The 21,941-nt window shown below is 38.5% G+C and overlaps 2 protein-coding genes across 3 annotated transcripts in view; one reads left to right on the top strand and one right to left on the bottom strand.

Annotated features, from left to right (window-relative positions):
- ANKRD11 (ankyrin repeat domain containing 11) overlaps positions 1 to 17,767 on the bottom strand; it is a 1,020,931-nt gene extending 1,003,164 nt beyond the window's left edge. The window contains exon 1 of one of the 2 annotated variants that reach the window (XM_053690514.1): positions 17,213 to 17,767. The gene's annotated coding sequence lies outside the window, so the exon portion shown is untranslated. The remainder of the gene's footprint in view (positions 1 to 17,212) is intronic. The other variant, XM_053691658.1, reaches the window with a different exon arrangement.
- LOC128661673 (profilin-2-like) lies at positions 12,475 to 12,777 on the top strand. Its single transcript, XM_053715900.1, has one exon. The coding sequence runs from the start codon at positions 12,475 to 12,477 to the stop codon at positions 12,775 to 12,777; it is 303 nt and encodes a 100-aa protein (XP_053571875.1).
- Positions 17,768 to 21,941: the final 4,174 nt, after the last annotated feature.

The following is a 21,941-nucleotide window of genomic DNA, read 5'->3' as shown; positions in this document are numbered from 1 at the left end:
CATTGTGTAAAAACATAATTTATGCTTACCTGATAAATTTATTTCTCTTGTAGTGTATCCAGTCCACGGATCATCCATTACTTATGGGATATTAACTCCTCCCCAACAGGAAGTGCAAGAGGATTCACCCAGCAGAGCTGCTATATAGCTCCTCCCCTAACTGCCATTACCAGTCATTCGACCGAAAACATGCAGAGAAAGGAAAACCATAGGGTGCAGTGGTGACTGTAGTTTAATGGAAAAATTACCTGCCTTAAAGTGACAGGGCGGGCCGTGGACTGGATACACTACAAGAGAAATAAATTTATCAGGTAAGCATAAATTTTGTTTTCTCTTGTTAAGTGTATCCAGTCCACGGATCATCCATTACTTATGGGATACCAATACCAAAGCTAAAGTACACGGATGACGGGAGGGACAGGCAGGCTCTTTATACGGAAGGAACCACTGCCTGAAGAACCTTTCTCCCAAAAACAGCCTCCGAAGAAGCAAAAGTGTCAAATTTGTAAAATTTGGAAAAAGTATGAAGAGAAGACCAAGTTGCAGCCTTGCAAATCTGTTCAACAGAAGCCTCATTCTTAAAGGCCCAAGTGGAAGCCACAGCTCTAGTAGAATGTGCTGTAATTCTTTCAGGAGGCTGCTGTCCAGCAGTCTCATAGGCTAACCGTATTATGCTACGAAGCCAAAAGGAGAGAGAGGTAGCCGAAGCTTTTTGACCTCTCCTCTGACCAGAATAAACGACAAACAGGGAAGACGTTTGTCGAAAATCCTTAGTTGCCTGTAGATAAAATTTCAGGGCACGGACTACATCTAGATTGTGTAGCAGACGTTCCTTTTTCGAAGAAGGATTAGGACACAAAGATGGAACCACAATCTCTTGATTGATATTCCTGTTAGTGACCACCTTAGGTAGGAACCCAGGTTTAGTACGCAGAACTACCTTGTCTGAATGAAAAATCAGATGAGAATCACAATGTAAGGCAGATAACTCAGAGACTCTTCGAGCCGAGGAAATCGCCATTAAAAACAGAACTTTCCAAGATAACAACTTGATATCAATGGAATGAAGGGGTTCAAATGGAACCCCCTGTAAAACATTAAGAACTAAGTTCAAACTCCATGGTGGAGCAACAGTTTTAAACACAGGCTTGATCCTAGCTAAAGCCTGACAAAAAGCTTGAACGTCCGGAACAACTGACAGACGTTTGTGTAAAAGAATGGACAGAGCTGAAATCTGTCCCTTTAAGGAACTAGCGGATAAACCCTTTTCTAAACCTTCTTGTAGAAAAGACAATATCCTCGGAATCCTAACCTTACTCCATGAGTAACTCTTGGATTCGCACCAATATAAGTATTTGCGCCATATCTTATGGTAAATCTTTCTGGTAACAGGCTTCCTAGCCTGTATTAAGGTATCAATAACTGACTCAGAAAAACCACGTTTTGATAAAATCAAGCGTTCAATTTCCAAGCAGTCAGCTTCAGAGAAATTAGATTTTGATGTTTGAAGGGACCCTGGATCAGAAGGTCCTGTTTCAGAGGTAGCGACCAAGGTGGACAGGATGACATGTCCACTAGATCTGCATACCAAGTCCTGCGTGGCCATGCAGGCGCTATTAGAATCACTGATGCTCTCTCCTGTTTGATTCTGGCAATCAATCGAGGAAGCATCGGGAAGGGTGGAAACACACAAGCCATCCCGAAGGTCCAAGGTGCTGTCAAAGCATCTATCAGAACCGCTCCCGGATCCCTGGATCTGGACCCGTAACGAGGAAGCTTGGCGTTCTGTCGAGACGCCATGAGATCTCTCTCTGGTTTGCCCCAACGTCGAAGTATTTGGGCAAAGACCTCCGGATGAAGTTCCCACTCCCCCGGATGAAAAGTCTGACGACTTAAGAAATCCGCCTACCAGTTCTCCACTCCTGGGATGTGGATTGCTGACAGGTGGCAAGAGTGAGACTCTGCCCAGCGAATTATCTTTGATACTTCCATCATTGCTAGGGAGCTTCTTGTCCCTCCCTGATGGTTGATGTAAGCTACAGTCGTGATGTTGTCCGACTGAAACCTGATGAACCCCCGAGTTGTTAACTGGGGCCAAGCCAGAAGGGCATTGAGAACTGCTCTCAATTCCAGAATGTTTATTGGTAGGAGACTCTACTCCTGATTCCATTGTCCCTGAGCCTTCAGAGAATTCCAGACAGCGCCCCAACCTAGTAGGCTGGCGTCTGTTGTTACAATTGTCCAGTCCGGCCTGCTGAATGGCATCCCCCTGGACAGATGTGGCCGAGAAAGCCACCATAGAAGAGAATTTCTGGTCTCTTGATCCAGATTCAGAGTAGGGGACAAGTCTGAGTAATCCCCATTCCACTGACTTAGCATGCACAATTGCAGCGGTCTGAGATGTAGGCGTGCAAAGGGTACTATGTCCATTGCTGCTACCATTAAGCCGATCACCTCCATGCATTGAGCTACTGACGGTGTTGAATGGAATGGACACGGCATGCATTTTGAAGCTTTGTTAACCTGTCTTCTGTCAGGTAAATCTTCATTTCTACAGAATCTATAAGAGTCCCCAAGAAGGGAACTCTTGTGAGTGGAAAGAGAGAACTCTTCTTTTCGTTCACCTTCCATCCATGCGACCTTAGAAATGCCAGTACTAACTCTGTATGAGACTTGGCAATTTGAAAGCTTGAAGCTTGTATCAGAATGTCGTCTAGGTACGGAGCTACCGCAATTCCTCGCGGTCTTAGTACCGCCAGAAGAGCACCCAGAACCTTTGTGAAGATTCTCGGAGCCGTAGCCAATCCGATTGGAAGAGCTACAAACTGGTAATGCCCGTCTAGAAAGGCAAACCTTAGATACCGGTAATTATCTTTGTGAATCGGTATGTGAAGGTAAGCATCCTTTAAATCCACTGTGGTCATGTACTGACCCTTTTGGATCATGGGTAAAATTGTCCGAATAGTTTCCATTTTGAACGATGGAACTCTTAGGAATTTGTTTAGGATCTTTAAATCCAAGATTGGCCTGAAAGTTCCCTCTTTTTTGGGAACCACAAACAGATTTGAGTAAAACCCTTGTCCTGACCGCGGAACCGGATGGATCACTCCCATTAATAAAAGATCTTGTACGCAGCGTAGAAACGCCTCTTTCTTTATTTGGTTTGTTGACAACCTTGACAGATGAAATCTCCCTCTTGGGGGAGAGAATTTGAAGTCTAGAAGGTATCCCTGAGATATGATCTCTAACGCCCAGGGATCCTGGACATCTCTTGCCCAAGCCTGGGCGAAGAGAGAAAGTCTGCCCCCCCACTAGATCCGTTCCCGGATCGGGGGCCCTCGATTCATGCTGTCTTAGGGGCAGCAGCAGGTTTCCTGGCCTGCTTGCCCTTGTTCCAGGACTGGTTAGGTCTCCAGCCTTGTCTGTAGCGAGCAACAGCTCCTTCCTGTTTTGGTGCAGAGGAAGTTGATGCTGCTCCTGCTTTGAAATTACGAAAGGAACGAAAATTAGACTGTCTAGCCTTAGGTTTGGCTCTGTCTTGAGGCAGGGCATGGCCTTTACCTCCTGTAATGTCAGCGATAATTTCTTTCAACCCGGGCCCGAATAAGGTCTGCCCTTTGAAAGGTATATTAAGCAATTTAGATTTAGAAGTAACGTCAGCTGACCAGGATTTTAGCCACAGTGCTCTGCGTGCCTGAATGGCGAATCCGGAATTCTTAGCCGTAAGTTTAGTTAAATGTACTACGGCATCTGAAATAAATGAGTTAGCTAACTTAAGGGCTTTAAGCTTGTGTGTAATCTCATCTAATGGAGCTGATTCAAGTGTCTCTTCCAGAGACTCAAACCAAAATGCTGCTGCAGCCGTGACAGGCGCAATGCATGCAAGAGGTTGCAATATAAAACCTTGTTGAACAAACATTTTCTTAAGGTAACCCTCTAACTTTTTATCCATTGGATCTGAAAAGGCACAGCTATCCTCCACCGGGATAGTGGTACGCTTAGCTAAAGTAGAAACTGCTCCCTCCACCTTAGGGACCGTTTGCCATAAGTCCCGTGTGGTGGCGTCTATTGGAAACATCTTTCTAAATATCGGAGGGGGTGAGAACGGCACACCGGGTCTATCCCACTCCTTAGTAACAATTTCAGTAAGTCTCTTAGGTATAGGAAAAACGTCAGTACTCGCCGGTACCGCAAAATATTTATCCAACCTACACATTTTCTCTGGTATTGCAACTGTGTTACAATCATTCAGAGCCGCTAACACCTCCCCTAGTAATACACGGAGGTTTTCCAGCTTAAATTTAAAATTTTAAATATCTGAATCCAGTTTGTTTGGATCAGAACCGTCACCCGCAGAATGAAGCTCTCCGTCCTCATGTTCTGCAAATTGTGACGCAGTGTCTGACATGGCCCTAATATTATCAGCGCACTCTGTTCTCACCCCAGAGTGATCACGCTTACCTCTTAGTTCTGGTAATTTAGCCAAAACTTCAGTCATAACAGTAGCCATATCCTGTAATGTGATTTGTAATGGCCGCCCAGATGTACTCGGCGCTACAATATCACGCACCTCCCGAGCGGGAGATGCAGGTACTGACACGTGAGGCGAGTTAGTCGGCATAACTCTCCCCTCGTTGTTTGGTGAAATATGTTCAATTTGTACAGATTGACTTTTATTTAAAGTAGCATCAATACAGTTAGTACATAAATTTCTATTGGGCTCCACTTTGGCTTTAGCACATATAGCACAGATATCTTCCTCTGAATCAGACATGTTTAACATACTAGCAAATAAACTAGCAACTTGGAAATACTTTTCAAGTAATTTACTATAATATGAAAACGTACTGTGCCTATAAGAAGCACAGAAAAAGTTATGACAGTTGAAAATTAATAAACTGAAAAGTTATAGCATCAAATCTTTGTAAAAAACACAATTTTAGCAAAGGATTGCTCCCATTAGCAAAGGATAACTAACCCTGATAGCAGAAAAAAAATACAGAAATAAATGTTTTTTTATCACAGTCAACTACAATCTCACAGCTCTGCTGTGAGTGATTACCTCCCTCAAAACAAGTTTTGAAGACCCCTGAGTTCTGTAGAGATGAACCGGATCATGCAGGGAAGACAATAAACTTCTGACTGAATTTTTTGATGCGTAGCAAAAGCACCAAAAAAAGGCCCCTCCCCCTCACACATAACAGTGAGAGAGATCAGTAAACTGTCATAAATTAAATAAAACGACTGCCAAGTGGAAAAAAAGTGCCCAAAACATTTTTTCACCCAGTACCTCAGAAAATTAAACGATTTTACATGCCAGCAAAAAACGTTTAACATTAATAAATTGAGTGTTATTAAAAAGCCTGTTGCTAGTCCCTGCAAATTAGGCTAAAGTTTTATGCATACAGTATAATTCCAGTGAAGTGCCATTCCCCAGAATACTGAAGTGTAAAATATAAATACATGACAGCCTGATACCAGTTGCTGCTACTGCATTTAAGGCTGAGTTTACATTATATCGGTATGGCAGAATTTTCTCATCAATTCCATTGTCAGAAAATAATAAGCTGCTACATACCTCTTTGCAGATTAATCTGCCCGCTGTCCCCTGATCTGAAGTTTACCTCTCCTCAGATGGCCGAGAAACAGCAATATGATCTTAACTACTCCGGCTAAAATCATAGAAAAACTCAGGTAGATTCTTCTTCAAATTCTACCAGAGAAGGAATAACACACTCCGGTGCTATTATAAAATAACAAACTTTTGATTGAAGGTATGAAACTAAGTATAATCACCACAGTCCTCTCACACATCCTATCTATTCGTTGGGTGCAAGAGAATGACTGGTAATGGCAGTTAGGGGAGGAGCTATATAGCAGCTCTGCTGGGTGAATCCTCTTGCACTTCCTGTTGGGGAGGAGTTAATATCCCATAAGTAATGGATGATCCGTGGACTGGATACACTTAACAAGAGAAATACATCATTATTGCAGCACGCTTTTATAATCTTACTGGCAATCACCAATCTTAATTTAAAGTGAATGTAAAGTTTGCGGAACAAGTGCCCGGTTTCTAAAAATCCTATTAAAAACAAGGGCACTTTCATTCAAACATTTCACTGGTTTTGTTAAATGGACAGTCAAACCAGAATTTTGGTTTACAAAAAAAAAAATAGATAGATAATCCCTTTATTACCCATTCCCCAGTTTTGCACAGCCAACACGGTTATATTAAGGTGAATGAAAATATTGATACTTCAGTGCCCGGTTTTTAAAAATTAGATTAGATTAAAAACAGGGGCACTTTAATTCATCAAAATTTACATTTCACTCGTTTTGTGAAAAAATACTTACCTTTTAACCTTGACAGCCGCTACAGCTTCCTCCGCCTGTCGCGAAGCCTCTTCCTGGGTCTAAAATGAGGAATCCGGCTTCCTCCAATCATTGCTTTGAATCCGATTGGAGGATGACCCATTATTTCTAACGTCATAAATGGCTTGCGACGACCGGGGGAAGATGGAGCGGCTGTCAAGTTTAAAAGGTAAGTATTTTTTCACAACGAGTGAAATGTAAATTGATGAATTCAAGTGCCCCAGTTTTTAATCAAATTTTTAATAACAGGGCACTTTTGCATCAAAACTTACATTCACTTTAATATACTTTTTACCTTTGTGATTACATTGTTTCTAAGCATCTTCTGACAGCCCCCTGATCACATGACTTTATTATCTATTGACTTTCATTTTAGCCAATTAGTACAGTGTCTGCCCCAATACACGGGCGTGATCACAATGTTAACAGGGATTGGTAATGTCAGAGTGACATTACGAAAAGCGTGTACGAGTTAACACTCAACTACTTATATTAAACATAAGTGACAATTGTGTGTTATTGTCTATCACCAAGAACGTCGGTTTAAAATTTAACTTTTATTCAATATGTATTAAAACAAAAAGGTAACTCAAATTAAAAACACAAATTTATTCGCAAAAATGCTTTACTGATAGAGCCACTGCTGGATAACAGGTGATAGTTTGCCTATGAATCTAGCAGAGTCAGGTTTCTAAATTACCAAGAGTAGGAGGTTAGGTAGGAACGATACAATATCACTGGTAAGTAACAATATTGTTAGAAATAAACTGTTAAGGTGCGTGTATCTCTCATGTGGATATAGGACAGGGAAATAGTCCTGTGGTGTATCGGCTTTCGTACGTCTACAGTGTTAAAAGTCTTTAGTGCTGGGTAGAACAAAATTTATCAAAAAGCCTCAAGAGTAGAAATAAGGTACCACAAACTTATTAATTAGTAATACTTCCTTTCAACGGTATCTACGTCCTATAGAACAAGTAATGTGATAAGTATCCTTGGTTATTAATTAATGGTACAGGTACTATGCTTATAGGAAGGGGTTAAACCACCTTCCTTATGTAAAGGGTATTTCCCAAATGTGTGGATACAGATCTCTAGACAGATTTATAAAGTACCGTGGTTATACTCTGATTAGATCACCAATACAGGATATACTACAGGTAAAACTCAAAAAATTAGAATATCGTGCAAACCAGCAAAAGTTCAATTATTTCACTAATGCAACTTAAAAGGTGAAACTAATATATGAGATAGACTCATTACATGCAAAGCAAGATCGTTCAAGCCGTGATTTGTCATAATTGTGACGATTATGACTTACAGTTCATGAAAACCCCAAATCCACAATCTCAGAAAATTAGAATATTCTGAAAAGGTGCAATATTCGAGGCTCAAAGTGTCCCACTTTAATCAGCTAATTAAGCCATAACACCTGCAAAGGGTTCCTGAGCCTTTAAATGGTCTCAGTCTGGTTCAGTAGGAATCACAATCATGGAAAAAACTGCTGACCTGACAGGTGCAGAAAACCATCATTGACACCCTCCATAAAGGAGGGAAAGCCTCAAAAAGGTAATTGCAAAAGAAGTTGGATGTTCCCAAAGTGCTGTATAAAAGCACATTAATAGAAAGTTATGAGGAAGAAAAAGGTGAACAAGCAGCAGGGATGACCGCAGCCTGAAGCGGATTGTCAGGAAAAGGCCATTCAAAAGTGTTGGGGACTTTCACAAGAGCCACCACACACAGACGGATCCTGGACATGGGCTTCAAATGTCGTATTCCTCTTGTCAAGCCACTCCTGAACAACAATGTCAGAAGAGTCTTACCTGGGCTAACTAAAAACAGACCTGGTCTGTTGCTCAGTGGTTCAAAGTCCTCTTTTCTGATGAGAGCAAATTTTGCATTTCATTTGGAAACCAAGGAATCAGAGTATGGAGGAAGAATGGAGAGGCACACACTGCAAGATGCTTGAAGTCCAGTGTGAAGCTTCAATAGTCTGTGTTGATTTGGGGAGCCATGTCATCTGCTGGTGTTGGTCCACTGTGCTTCATTAAGTCCAGGGTCAACGCAACCGTCTACCAGGAGATTTGGGAGCACTTCATACTTCCTTCCGCAGACGATCTCTCTGGGGATGCAGACTTCATTTTCCAGCAGGACTTGGCACCTGCCCACACTGCCAAAAGCACCAAAACCTGGTTCAATGACCGTGGGATTACTGTGCTTGATTGGCCAGCAAACTCACCTGACCTGAACCCCATAGAGAATCTATGGGGTATTGCCAAGAGAAAGATGAGAGACATGAGACCGAACAATGCAGAAGAGCTGAAGGCTGCTATTGAAGCATCCTGGTCTTCCATAACACCTCAGCAGTGCCACAGGCTGATAGCTTCCATGCACGCCGCATTGAGGCAGCAATTGCTGCAAAAGGGGCCCAAACCAAGTACTGAGTACATACAGTATGAATGCTTATACTTTTCAGAGGTCCGATATTGTTCTATGTACAACACTTGTTTTATTGATTGCATGTAATATTCTAATTTTCTGAGATTGTGGATTTGGGGGTTTTATGAGCTGCAAGCCATAATCATCACAATTATGACAAATCACGGCTTGAACTATCTAGTTTTGCATGTAATGAGTCTCTCTCATATTAGTTTCACCTTTTAAGTTGCATTAGTGAAATAAGTGAACTTTTGCACGCTATTCTAATTTTTCGAGTTTCAACTGTATATATACTCTAGAGGGTATTGCAATTACGGACTGTCAGTTAACTGTCATTCGGCTCAATAATAGTATAAGTTAGTAGCATAGGGCTAAGTCGCTGCCTCTAAGTATATCAGCAATTAGTGCACGTATACTCAGAGGTAAATAGCTACAGTATCTAAGCGGTTACGCTAGTGTCGTAGCACACTGCCCGCTAATGATTATATTACTAGTCAAAAATAATAATACGGGTTAAACCCACCCTGTTATTATACAACAAAGTATTATGCTCTGTGAAGTAGGTACCAATTTATTGTAAAGGCCTTTGAAAAAGCTACCCAGCGAAACGTTAGGGGAGTGAGAATCTAGTGATTCTCTGTTTTAACCTGCAAATTAGCATGCACTTCTAGTTATATTTTTCAATCGTAATTGTGTCTAGTATAACCTTGATGTTGGTGGAATAGCCACAAGTTATAAACCTATATTACCTCCGGTCTCTAAAAGAGTTAACTACTGATAGTCTGTAACTGTGACAGCATCCATTTAAAAAATGTGCACAGTCTTTTAATATTTAAAAATTTAGAGTCAACATATCCTACTAAGCATGTGCAAGAATAAGTGTATGCATTTGTGAATGGCTGATGGCGGTCACATGGTACGTGTATGCTTTTGTGATTAGCTGATGGCTGTCACATGGTACAGGGGGAGTGGGGAAAAAAGACAACTTTTAAAATCGTCTGGAACTAAATATCATACTCATTTGAAGTTCAGACTAAGTGCTATTGCATTGTCTTATTCACCTGCATTTGTAGATATGCAAATCTTCTTTGTTGACTGGTCCTTTAAGTTGGAGGTCTTACAGCATGAGACATAACAGAGCAATATTAGCTTTACAATAAATTGGTACCCACTTCACAGGACATAATACTTTGTTGTATAATAACAGGGCGGGTTTAACCCGTATTATTCTTTTTGACTAGTAATATAATCATTAGCGGGCAGTGTCCTACGACACTAGCGTAACCGCTTAGATACTGTAGCTATTTACCTCTGAGTATACGTGTACTAATTGCTGATATATTTAGAGGCAGCGACTTAGCCCTATACTACTAACATACTATTATTGAGCCAAATGACAGTTAACTATCTGACAGTCCGTAATTGCAATACCCTCTAGAGTATATATATAGTACATCCTGCATTGGTGATCTAATCATAGTATAACAACAATACTTTATAAATCTCTCTAGAGATCTGTAACCACACATTTGGGAAATACCCATTACATAAGGAAGATGGTTTAACCCCTTCCTATAAGCATAGTACCTGTACCATTCATAAATAACCAAGGATACTTATCACATTACTTGTACTATAGGATGTAGATACCGTTGAAGGGAAGTATTACTAATTAATAACAGTTTGTGGTACCTTATTTCTACTCGAGGCTTTTTGATAAATTTTGTACTACCCAGCACTAAAGACCAACACTGTAGACGTACGAAAGCCGGTACACCACAGGACTATTTCCCTGTCCTATATCCACATGAGAGATACACGCACCTTAACAGTTTATTTCTAACAATATTGTTACTTACCAGTGATATTGTATCGTTCCTACCTAACCACCTACTCTTGGTAATTTAGAAACCTGACTCTGCTAGATTCATAGGCAAACTATCACCTGTTATCCAGCAGTGGCTCTATCAGTAAAGCATTTTTTGCTAATAAATGAAATTTTCACTATTTCAACATTGATGGTATTCCTACAAACCAATATTATTACACTATCTAGCCACTTTTTGTGTCACTATGTGGATTTATTTTTCCAGATTTACAGAAAGTATTAGTAGACTAGTAAAAAGTGGTAGTATCAGTTGAGTACGTGGCAAGCAAAGAATTATCTCACACTATTACCACTCCTAGTTGTGCTAGAGCATGCATAATTTGTGTTTTAAATTTGAGTTACCTTTTTGTTTTAATACATATTGAATAAAAGTTACATTTTAAACTGACTTTCTTGTTCTTGGTGATAGATAACACACAATTGTCAAATATGTTCAATATAAGTAGATGAGTGCTAACTTGTACACACTTTTCGTAATGTCACTCTGACATTACCAATCCCTGTTCATATTAAAGGGACACTAAGGTCAAATTACATTTTCATGATTCAGATACAGCATGTAATTTTAAACAACTCTCCAATTTACTGCCATAAAAAAAAAAAAGTGCAGTCTTTTATATTTACACGTTTTGAGTCACCAGCTCCTACTGAGCATGTGCAAGAATTCACAGATTATACGTATATGCATTTGTGATTGGCTGATTGCTATCACATGGTACAGGGGGAGTGGAAATAGACATAACTGATATTTGTTAGAAAAAAAATCTACTACTCATTTGAAATTCAGAGTAAATGCTATTGTATTGTCTTGTTATCTTGTATTTGTTGATTATGCAAATCTACTGTTTACTGATCCTTTAATTGTGTACAGCACCTCGTCCCTCCACTATTAGCAGATGGTTCTAAATACTAATAATACTCAGCGACCACTAAACTAGGGAACTACTTCTAGTAGTGCCGCTATTTTCCCTCTTGCGTTAAAGGACCAGTCAACACTGTATATTTGCATAATCAACAAATGCATGATAAGAAGACAATGCAATAGCACTTAGTCTGAACTTCAAATGAGTAGTAGATTTTTGTTAAATAAATTGCAAAGTTATGTCTATTTCCACTCCCCCTGTATCATGTGACAGCCATTAGCCAATCACAAATGCATATATGTATATGCTGTGAATTCTTGCACATGCTCAGTAGGAGTTGGTGACTCAAAAAGTGTAAATATAATAAGACTGTGCACGTTTTGTTAATGGAAGTAAATTGAGAAAGTTGTTTAAAATTGCATGCTGTATCTGAATCATGAAGTTTAATTTTGACTTGAGTGTCCCTTTAAGTGATCACAATTTTATCTATATGGTTTACCTGAACTAGCACTCCCCTGTTGTGAAAAGCAAATACAAAAGCATGTGATTAGAGGCGGCCTTCAAGGGCTTAGAATATCATATTCTTATCATATGAGCCTTCCTAAGTTTAGCTTTCAACTAAGAATACCAAGAGAACAAAGTAAAATTGGTGATAAAAGTAAATTGGAAAATTGTTTAAAATGATATGCCTTGGTGCGCACCACACACAAGGCGCCTTCTTTTGCAAATGGGGAGAAGCTCGCAGCACTTATCCCTCCTGTCCCGCCAGGCCGCCCTGTTACCCTCTTTCTCCATCATCTGTCCATTGCTGACAATTTCCTTATTAGTTGTCTTCTTGCCAACTTTGTATTGTTAGATAGCCCTTTCCGGTTTAAAGCTTTCTCCCTTAGTTAGTACATTTATATCTAGTTAAATATGTCTTGGCAAGATTACATCACCAATTTGGTCGACGGAAAGACCTGCGAGGATGCAGCAATTGTTGGTTTCATTGGTACGCCGTGTGGCCACATCACCCCACCACAAGTGCAGACTATTCTTTCAGATGATCGGACTGTGGTCCTTATTAATGGAGTACACATCGGTTTACTGAAATGTTCTGTGATCAGAGACCAGCTTAATGTGCAAGATGTCTATGTTATGGATGTAAAGACGAAGAATCCTGATGGGCCAACTTACAACGTAGCTGTTGGGAAAACAAACGGCTCTTGTCATCGCTAAGGGAGCAGAAGGTGTTCACAGAGGAGCCGTCCACACTAAAGTTTGTGATATGTGCAAGTACCCGAGAGGATTAAATATCCGATTCCACTCTCCCCCTTCAGTACTACTGATTCATCCAACTGTTCCAGCTGCCAATATTGGACCAACCTATTTCTTCCTGTACATCACCTTTAGCCCTTACATTTTTGTTTTTCCTTCATGCTTTTTATCACATCTGTTTTTGCTGCCCTGGTCAAATTAACATTTTTTTTTTTATTGTTTTTAGGGAAGATTTATATTGGATTTAAGAATAAAAAAAAAAAAAAAAGTTTTTTTGGACTTGACTGTCCCTTTAAAATACCTTTCTTTTCTTGAAAGCCGCTCCAGTGCTTCTCCAGCCCGTCGCAAGCCTCTTCATACTTCAGCAATGACGATTCCGTCATACTCCAATCACGGCTTCCCCCAGGGGAATCATTGCCTAAAGCAATGCAGTGATTGGAGGAAGGCCGGTATCGTCATTTCTGACATAGGAAGAGGCTTGCGACAGGCAGGTGGAAGCGCTGGAGCGGCCTTCACAAAGAAAAGGTAAGTAATTTTAACAAAACAAGTGAAATGTAAAGTATGATGAATGAAAGTGCCCATTTGTAATAGGATTATTAAAAACCTGGCACTCATTCCACAAACTTTACATTAATTTTAACCCCATCGTAGTTTGTAGCGATATATGACAGAATGCAACGTTTTATGACAAAAATGTACAAAGGACTTACTTAAGCAATCCGATTTAAACCACGATAAGGATATTGCAAACAGTGTCTATGCATTGCAGGTAAATATCAGACTGACTGGCCACCCCGAGCAATCTACATAAATAAGTTCTATTAGATTCCATCAGTGCCTACACACAAATCACATCCACTTCTAATATACATTCATGTCAAATCACAGATGTATATTAGGACATTGACCGAATATAGCAGCACTTGCTCAAGTATAACATAATAATGGGTGCTCTATATGTTTAATTATTACGCAACAAAGCAGTTGTATTTTGTTGATGTACTTCTGGTTGCCCGCCCATACAGGACGTGATAAGAGGTCCATTACTTGCATCATACAAGCGCTTATTGAAATTGTTTTGCAGTTTGGAATATATATATATATATATATATATATATATATATATATATATATATATATATATATATATATATATATATATATACACATACACACACATACATTGAATGAGAGCACTCTCACTGCCAAATGCCAGGGTGCATTAAAAAAAAAAAAAGATATATATAGATATATATAAAAAGAGTATAACATTTCTTAGTCTATAGGCACACACAGCGATGAGATTTAAAGGGACCCTAACCCCAATTTTCTTCTTTCATGATTCAGATAGAGCATGCAATTTTAAGCAACTTTCTAATTTACTCCTATTAATTTACCTTTGTTCTCTTGCTAACTATATTTAAAAAGTAGGAATGTGATGCATATGAGCCGGCCCATTTTTGGTTGAGAACCTGGGTTATGCTTGCTTATTGGTGGGTAAATGTCAGCCTCCAATAATAAGCAAGCACTATCCATGGTGCTGAACCTAAAATAGACTGGCTGCCAAGATTTACATTCCTGCTTTTAAAATAAAGCTAGAAAATGAACGAAGAACAAATAGGAGTAAATTAGAAAGTTGCTTAAAATTTCATGCTCTGAATCATGAAATAAAAAAAAAAATGGGTTTGTGTCCCTTTAATAATGCTAGTAAGAATAATACAGAGAGTTACATTCATTGGGTGTTTTACATAACGGAATCTTTTAAGTGCTACTTTAATACACGTTTTTATTTCATTTAGGATACATTTTAGAAACTTATTTTGATACATGTTGAGTATAGTTCATTTTGTCCTGGCTAGTAGTTTAGGATTTGAGATCTTGAGGTGTGTGCGCGCCCGGACTTCAAAACTTTAATAAAAAAAAATTTAAACTATCAAAAATTACTGTTTTTGCCTGCCTGCAAGTCACAATCTTCTATGTCTGTGTTTTTAGTTTGATTTGTTATGTTCTAAAATGCAAATAGTCTATATTAAAAACACATATTACCTGATTACAGTAGTGTACTATGTATACAAAAAAGTATTAAAGGGACATTAAACAATAAATAAATGCTAGATAGAGTGATGCTTTCAAAGAAAAGTGTGAACAACATGTAGATGTATTTTTTAAAGTTTCTTTAGCTGATAATTGTAAACCTTAAGTTTCTATAAAACAATGGGAGCAGAGGCGTAACTAGAAACCACAGGGCGCAGGTGCAAGAATCTAAGAAGCCCCCCCCCCCCCAAAAAAAAAGGTTAATTTGATACGTCTTTTTTTTTTTTTTTTTTTTTTTACATTTAACATAGAAAAAAAAAATGTGAATCAGATTACATGTCTACAAAAGGAGGTACCCTGTGCCCACAGTCTGAGATGGTCTGACCACCATTACTGTATATAGTGACACTGTTTAACCCACCAGTACTGTATATAGTGAGTTAGTGACACAGTCTGTAATCTGCTGGTGAGATGGCTGGCCTGACCCTACCCGCCCCAGTACTTTATAAAGAGACCACAGTAGTCTGTGACATGGTCCAGCCCCCCCTACTGTATAGTGGTACTGTATAGATTGACAGTTTACCCCAGCCCCCCCCCCCCCCCCGTACTGTATAGATTGACACTGTTTTCCCCCATGCTGTAGTAACAAAGTCTGGCTGGTTCCACAAACATACACACATATATACATAAATACACACACAGTCACATATAAAACACACACACACATAAACACCAATGGGTAAACCAGAAACACTAACCATTGTAGACACACTAGTGAAGCATCATGTCAAACTCAGTGCAGGCAGTGGCAGGTCAACGTTTTTTTATTGTAGTAAAAAAAAAAAAAAAAAACACAACAGCAACCTCTGCACCCCCTGTAGTTTCGCCCCTGAATGGAAGGTGCCATGTTGCAACTTAGGTCACCTTCTCTGAGGTGGCCAGTTAGGACAAGTTATAAATAGGTCACTAGAGTATACAGCCAATGGCTGTGTGAAATATAACAGTGTTCTCCCCTTCAAATTCTAACAGAACTGAAAAGCTCACAAATTCAGAATGGAATTACAGCAAAAGGGTTCAAAATAAAGTATTTTACAGTATATATATATATATATATATATATATATATATATATATATATATATATATATATATATACTATCATTTTATATTACCATCTCAAAAAAGTGTTTAATGTCCCTTTAGATGCCGGACCATTTTTTCGTTAACAACCTTGGTTGTTCTTGCTGATTGGTGGATAAATTCACCCACCAATAAAAAAGTGCTGTCCATGGTGCTGAACCAAAAATTGGCTGTCTCCTTAGCTTAGATGCCTTCTTTTTCAAATAAAGATAGCAAGAGAACAAAGAAAAATTAATAGGAGTAAATTAAAAAGTTGCTTCAAATTGCATGCTCTATCTGAATCCTGGGAAAAAAAAATTGGGTTCGGTGTCCCTTTAAAAAAACAAATGTAATCAGTAGTTTCAGATTTCACAAATCATTCAGTATGTCATTATTACAGCAAAACCATTCTTCCTACATTCTAAAACAATGCTCAACGAAATTAAAAATATTCTAGCCATGCGTTTTCATCTACATACCTCCATATATATCACCACATCAGAAAATAAAAAAATAAAAAGGTTTATGGCTGTCAACTAAATTTCAAATACATTTTGTGACCATTAGGTTAATCTATCATTTTGTTTTTTTAAACCAGACACACTACAAGGTTTCTCATATTTTACAAATCAAGGGGGGTTCATCTAACAACAAATGCATTACTCTTGCATTCTATTCATGCAATGGAATTTAACGATATAGGTTAACTTGCCCTTGGCAAACCCTAGTTTTTAAAAAGACAAGAGTTACAACATAGCAAGTGATATGACAGCCCACACACTTTAGGGAATTAATCAACATCAGAATAACGTAAAATCAACAGTAGTAGTTTCCTTTGAATAGAAAAGTCTACTTTAGTATTAAAGGGAGTATACACACAGAATTGGTCTATTTACATTTTTTTTTAACTCCTTTATGAATCACAGTGTTTCAAAACAAAAACATCACATTAATTTTAGTAGTACGCCAAAGATTACAGTTGTCCAACAGCAAAATGAATGTGGGAACTAATGTTGGAGACCAATTTGTTGACTTCCTGCATTACAATTCAAGCATAGCAGTTAAACAATATCCTCAGGTCACGCAACTCATACAGTGCAACCCTCAAAGTCAAAAGGAGTTAGAAGAGGAGAGTAGCAGCCCAATACCTGTATCTAAGAGAAACAATTATCATACAGAAATCTCAAGTCATTTAGCCACACAACAAACACAACCATTAGTTATGACACATCTTGCTGCTTACCGAAAGTCTTGGGAGTCCAGTGGTCAGCTAGAGATAATTCCCACAGATCCGATAGTAGGTTACTAGTTTCCAATGGCGCGCCGCGGTGGAAGGGATTTTTGCGAGGAGGAGGAGGGAGGGAAGGCCGCCAACTTGATCATGGAGCCAGCGGTAGCAGCGGCCTACCTCCCCCTCCTCCCCTCCTCCGGTTACCGGTGGAAGCGGGGGGGAGGGGAACGAAAGCAAACTAGGCCCGTCTCGGAGGAACAGGCACAAGTAATACGAGCCTGTCTAACTTAAGGTGTCCAGAAAAAAAAGGTATGCACGGGTAAGACCAGGTGACAGAAAATGAGGGGGGGGTAGTCACCGGACGGTAAATCCAAAACAACCCGCAGGCGGTAACCAAACAAGGGCCAGTGTTGCGTAATATCCAGTAAATTCCACTCGGTATGGGGGGGGGGGAGGGGAGGTTATCGTTGTCGGTCGCACCACCTCACAGGCCGCTCCCGTGCGCGCCCCCTGTATTTTCCATCGCGAACAGTATCCACGCGCCCTTTGACTCCCTTGAGGCGCGCTCCCTGGGAGAGAGAGGAGATGCCGACGTGAGTCGCTTTCCGATTGGACATCCAAACCGCTGCCGTCTGTTTTGGTCACAGTGATTGGGTCATGACTGAAACGTAACCGGAGGGAAGGGACGGAAGGAAATGTGGGAGGAGTTATCTTAGTTTGTGGTAATTTTTTTTCCTAAGTGTTGCTGTGTGCAATGACGTTTAATAGGGAGGGACAAGAAAAGAAGTGCATATTGGCCTACTCGGGTGGTGTCAACATATGACATGTGTTTATTGGTTTACTTTTTATTTTGTTTGAACACCATGGCCTACATTTGATAAATAGTTCTGGACGCTTTAATGAACGCGTATTCTTTAATAAATTGGAGGACATTTAATCTAATTTCCTTTGTTGCAACGTGAAAATATGCTATAAACAATGGTAATTTCTGAGCTGAATAAAACAATGCTTTCATATTTTAGAGTTTCTTCGTATAAAATGACTTTCCCAACAAGACTCAACAAAATAATTGTTTTAACAGCTGTAAAAATATGTTTATTTGCATGCATGTTTTTTTTCTCTACTGTTCACTTAAATTGCAACATTTATTAGCAACGGAGCAGCATGGTAAATTATGACAAGATACAAATCTATTTAAATGAGGTACATTAAAAACACACATTTACATTTTAAAAGGTTTCTGTGGTGGAAATGTCTTTTGATAGCAATTTAAGGGACGTCAAACAGCTTTCCTACTGCCTATCATTCTTATCTCATGTCCCCTGCTGAAGCCAGTTAGTAACAGCTATAAATTAGATGATAAAGTAATTGTCACATGATTTAAAGCCCTATTGCTTATATTCCACACACTTTGCACACTTTAGTTACTCTTTTTTTTTTCCAAGGATTTTATTTGTTACACAGAATATTACAATAACATAAATAACATGTAAAACAAAACAAAAAAACTTTTCGCCCTTTTTCATATCCATGGACTTAGTCCAAAGAAAATAACATTTATACATACAAACAAACCAAATACATCTTCTACATCCATTATTTTACCACTTTTTCAGTGCAAAATTGGACTTGATCTCTGCTTATATATTCCAATAATATACACCAATAATCTCTTGGGACACATAAAAAATAAAAAAAAAACAGCCCCCTGCCCCTTCTCTCTCCCCCCAGCGGTGTCTCCCTCTCCCCAACCCCCTACCCTGGAGACCCCATTCTAGCTATCCCTGAGTCTTTTACAATCCTACCCTGCTCCACTGTTGCAGTAAGATGTTTTTTAATATAAGTAAAATAAACTCAGGGGAATTTTGAATTGGGGATATAAATTGGATTTGTGCCACAAGTGGCTATTCCCTGATTATCTTTAGCCATTTGGAGAAGAAGCCTTTCAGTTTATTTTCAGTACAGATCTTAATATTGAACAACTCCATTGTCATTTGTGTCTTCATGTTATTTATAAATTCTTTTAAACTTAGGGGTCTTATGGATTTCCAGTATTTAAGTATAATATTACGCGCTACCAATATAGCCATGTTTATAAGTAATTTCTCTGCTTTTAAAGCCACTTCATTACAGAGAAAAAATACATTGACTGCCGCCAGAGAAAATTTGGCCTGTAGATACTTATTGAGCCAGAAATTAATTTTCCCCCAAAATTGTCTAATCTTTGGGCAGGGCCACAGACAATGTACAATATCCGCTTTTTCAGCCCTGCATTTATAACATTTACACTTAAACTCTATCTTTGCCCATTTATTTATTCTGTCAGTAGTTAGATAATAGTTATTCAATAGTTTAAATTGTGATTCCTTAAAACTGATAACTACCGTGGCAGCTTCCAAATTGGAAATACATTTTTTAACATCCTGTATCTGTATCTGTGGAAAAAATTTGTTTGCATAAATTTTAATATTTTCAAGATGAAATATAGCTGCAAGCAGCAATAGAGGTGGCCAGCACATCATTTTTGCAATGCCATATAAGTAGTTATGTCACAAAATAAAGCTATACAACTGTTTACAGTTCTAACATAAGCATTTGGAAAAAAAACACATTTTCGAAATGTTTGCGTTTTTTAAAATGGCTGCCACACCATATGACCTATACTTTCAACATGAACAAATGTAACTGTAGGCGACAATATATGGTTATACAGCAAATTTCACAGCTTTAACATAAGCCGTAAGAAAAAAAAACACAGTTTCAAAATTTTTGCATAAACCAATATGGCTGCCACAGCTTGTTACTAAGTCCTTTAACATGAACAACTGTGACTCTAGGTCACAATATAAGACTGTACAGCACATTTCACAGTTCTTACATAAGCAGGTGCAGAGAAAATAGACTTTCAGAATTTTTGCGTAAACCAAGATGGCTGCCCGATCGTAAGATATACAGCCTCTATATTATGCACAATAGTGCTCACTATAGATGTCAATAAACATTGCAAAAATAAAGCATTTTTGTAAAACGGTTTTTGTTTTATTATGAATTTAAATATATCGTTAAGCAATTTTGAACAATTCAAAATGGCTGCCAAACCACATGACGTATCAACTTCTCTTGAACAAATCTGAATATTAGTCATAAAATAACTCTATAAACAAAATTTCAAGTCTGTCCCATAAGCGGTTTCGGAGAAGAAGATTTTTATAGTTTTTAAAAATGGCGCATTTGAAACAAAATGGCCGCCAAGCTATGCAATGTATGGCTTTCAAATTGCACATACTAATGCTCACTATAGACCTCTACAATTTGCAGAAGTTTCATGAAAATTTGCAAATGTTTTATTTCACGAAGGCGACTGCGCAATGCGAATTGTAACTGCAATATTATCTTTAAGGGTTATGACTATGTGTAATCATGTGTCTATTACACTGTAATATTGTTAAATATTGTAAAACTAATGTATAAAGTGAAAAATTACGCAATTAAATGGCGATAAAAAGGTTAATGTCTCACAGCAGCCATGTTGATTATGGAAAAATCACAATTTTAACAAACTTGGTAGAGGACCTTGCAAGGAGCATAGGTGCAAAATTGCGCTTTATTGCACTAAGCGGTTTAAGAGAAGAAGATGTTTAAAGATTTTCGTAAAATGCAAGATGGTTGCTACATCATGTGACCAAGTCACTTCTGTTGAGCAATGGCAAATCTAGGTCATAGCAGCACTAAGCACAGCAAGTTTCAAAGTTGCAACATAAGCAGTTCCAGAGCTAAAGATTATTAAGCAGTTCTCGAAATTTGTCGCAAAAAACAATATGGCTGCGTAACCTTATGGCCTATGAGTTCATTATTGCATGAGATGTAGCATTGCAATAGGCTGTACCAGCATACCTGATTTCAAGAGTTTAGCATAAGTAATTTGTGTTCTGTGAGCAATTGACTCAAAAGAGGAAGTATTGAATTACAAATAATTACAATAAACATAAAACCGATATTGCTGCCGCATCATGTGACTGATTCTCTCCTAATGAGCAATTATGAATCTAAGTCACAATATAAGACTGTACAGCAAATTTCACAGTTCTTACATAAGCGGTTGCAGAGAAAATAGACTTTCGAAATTTTCACGTAAACCAAGATGGCTGCCCGATCGTAAGATATACAGCCTCCATATTACGCACAATAGTGCTCACTATAGATGTCAATAAACATGGCAAAAATAAAGCATTTTTGAAAACGGTTTTTGTTTTATTATTAATTTAAATATATTGTTAAGCAATTTTGAACAATTCAAAATGGCTGCCAAACCACATGACGTATCAACTTCTCTTGAACAAATCTGAATGTTAGTCATAAGATAACTCTATAAACAAAATTTCAAGTCCGTCCCATAAGCGGTTTCGGAGAAGAAGATTTTTATAGTTTTTAAAAATGGCGCATACGAAACAAAATGGCCGCCAAGCTATGCAATGTATGGCTTTCAAATTGCACATACTAATGCTCACTATAGACCTCTACAATTTGCAGAAGTTTCATGAAAATTTGCAAATGTTTTATTTCACAAAGGCGATTGAGCAATGCGAATTTTAGCTGCAATATTGTCTTTAAGGGTTATGCCTATGTGTAATCATGTGTCTATTACACTGTAATATTGTTAAATATTGTAAAACTAATGTATAAAGTGCAAAATTACGCAATTAAATGGCGATAAAAAGGTTAATGTCTCACAGCAGCCATG

This window comes from Bombina bombina, chromosome 1, assembly GCF_027579735.1.
Source record: "Bombina bombina isolate aBomBom1 chromosome 1, aBomBom1.pri, whole genome shotgun sequence".
Taxonomy (NCBI): Eukaryota; Metazoa; Chordata; class Amphibia; order Anura; family Bombinatoridae; genus Bombina; species Bombina bombina.
This window is presented reverse-complemented; position numbering and strand designations above follow the sequence as displayed.

What these genes read in the sequence shown, in the direction of transcription:
- LOC128661673 (XM_053715900.1), top strand. Translation starts at nt 12,475, where the DNA reads ATGTCTTGGCAAGATTACATCACCAATTTGGTCGACGGAAAGACCTGC.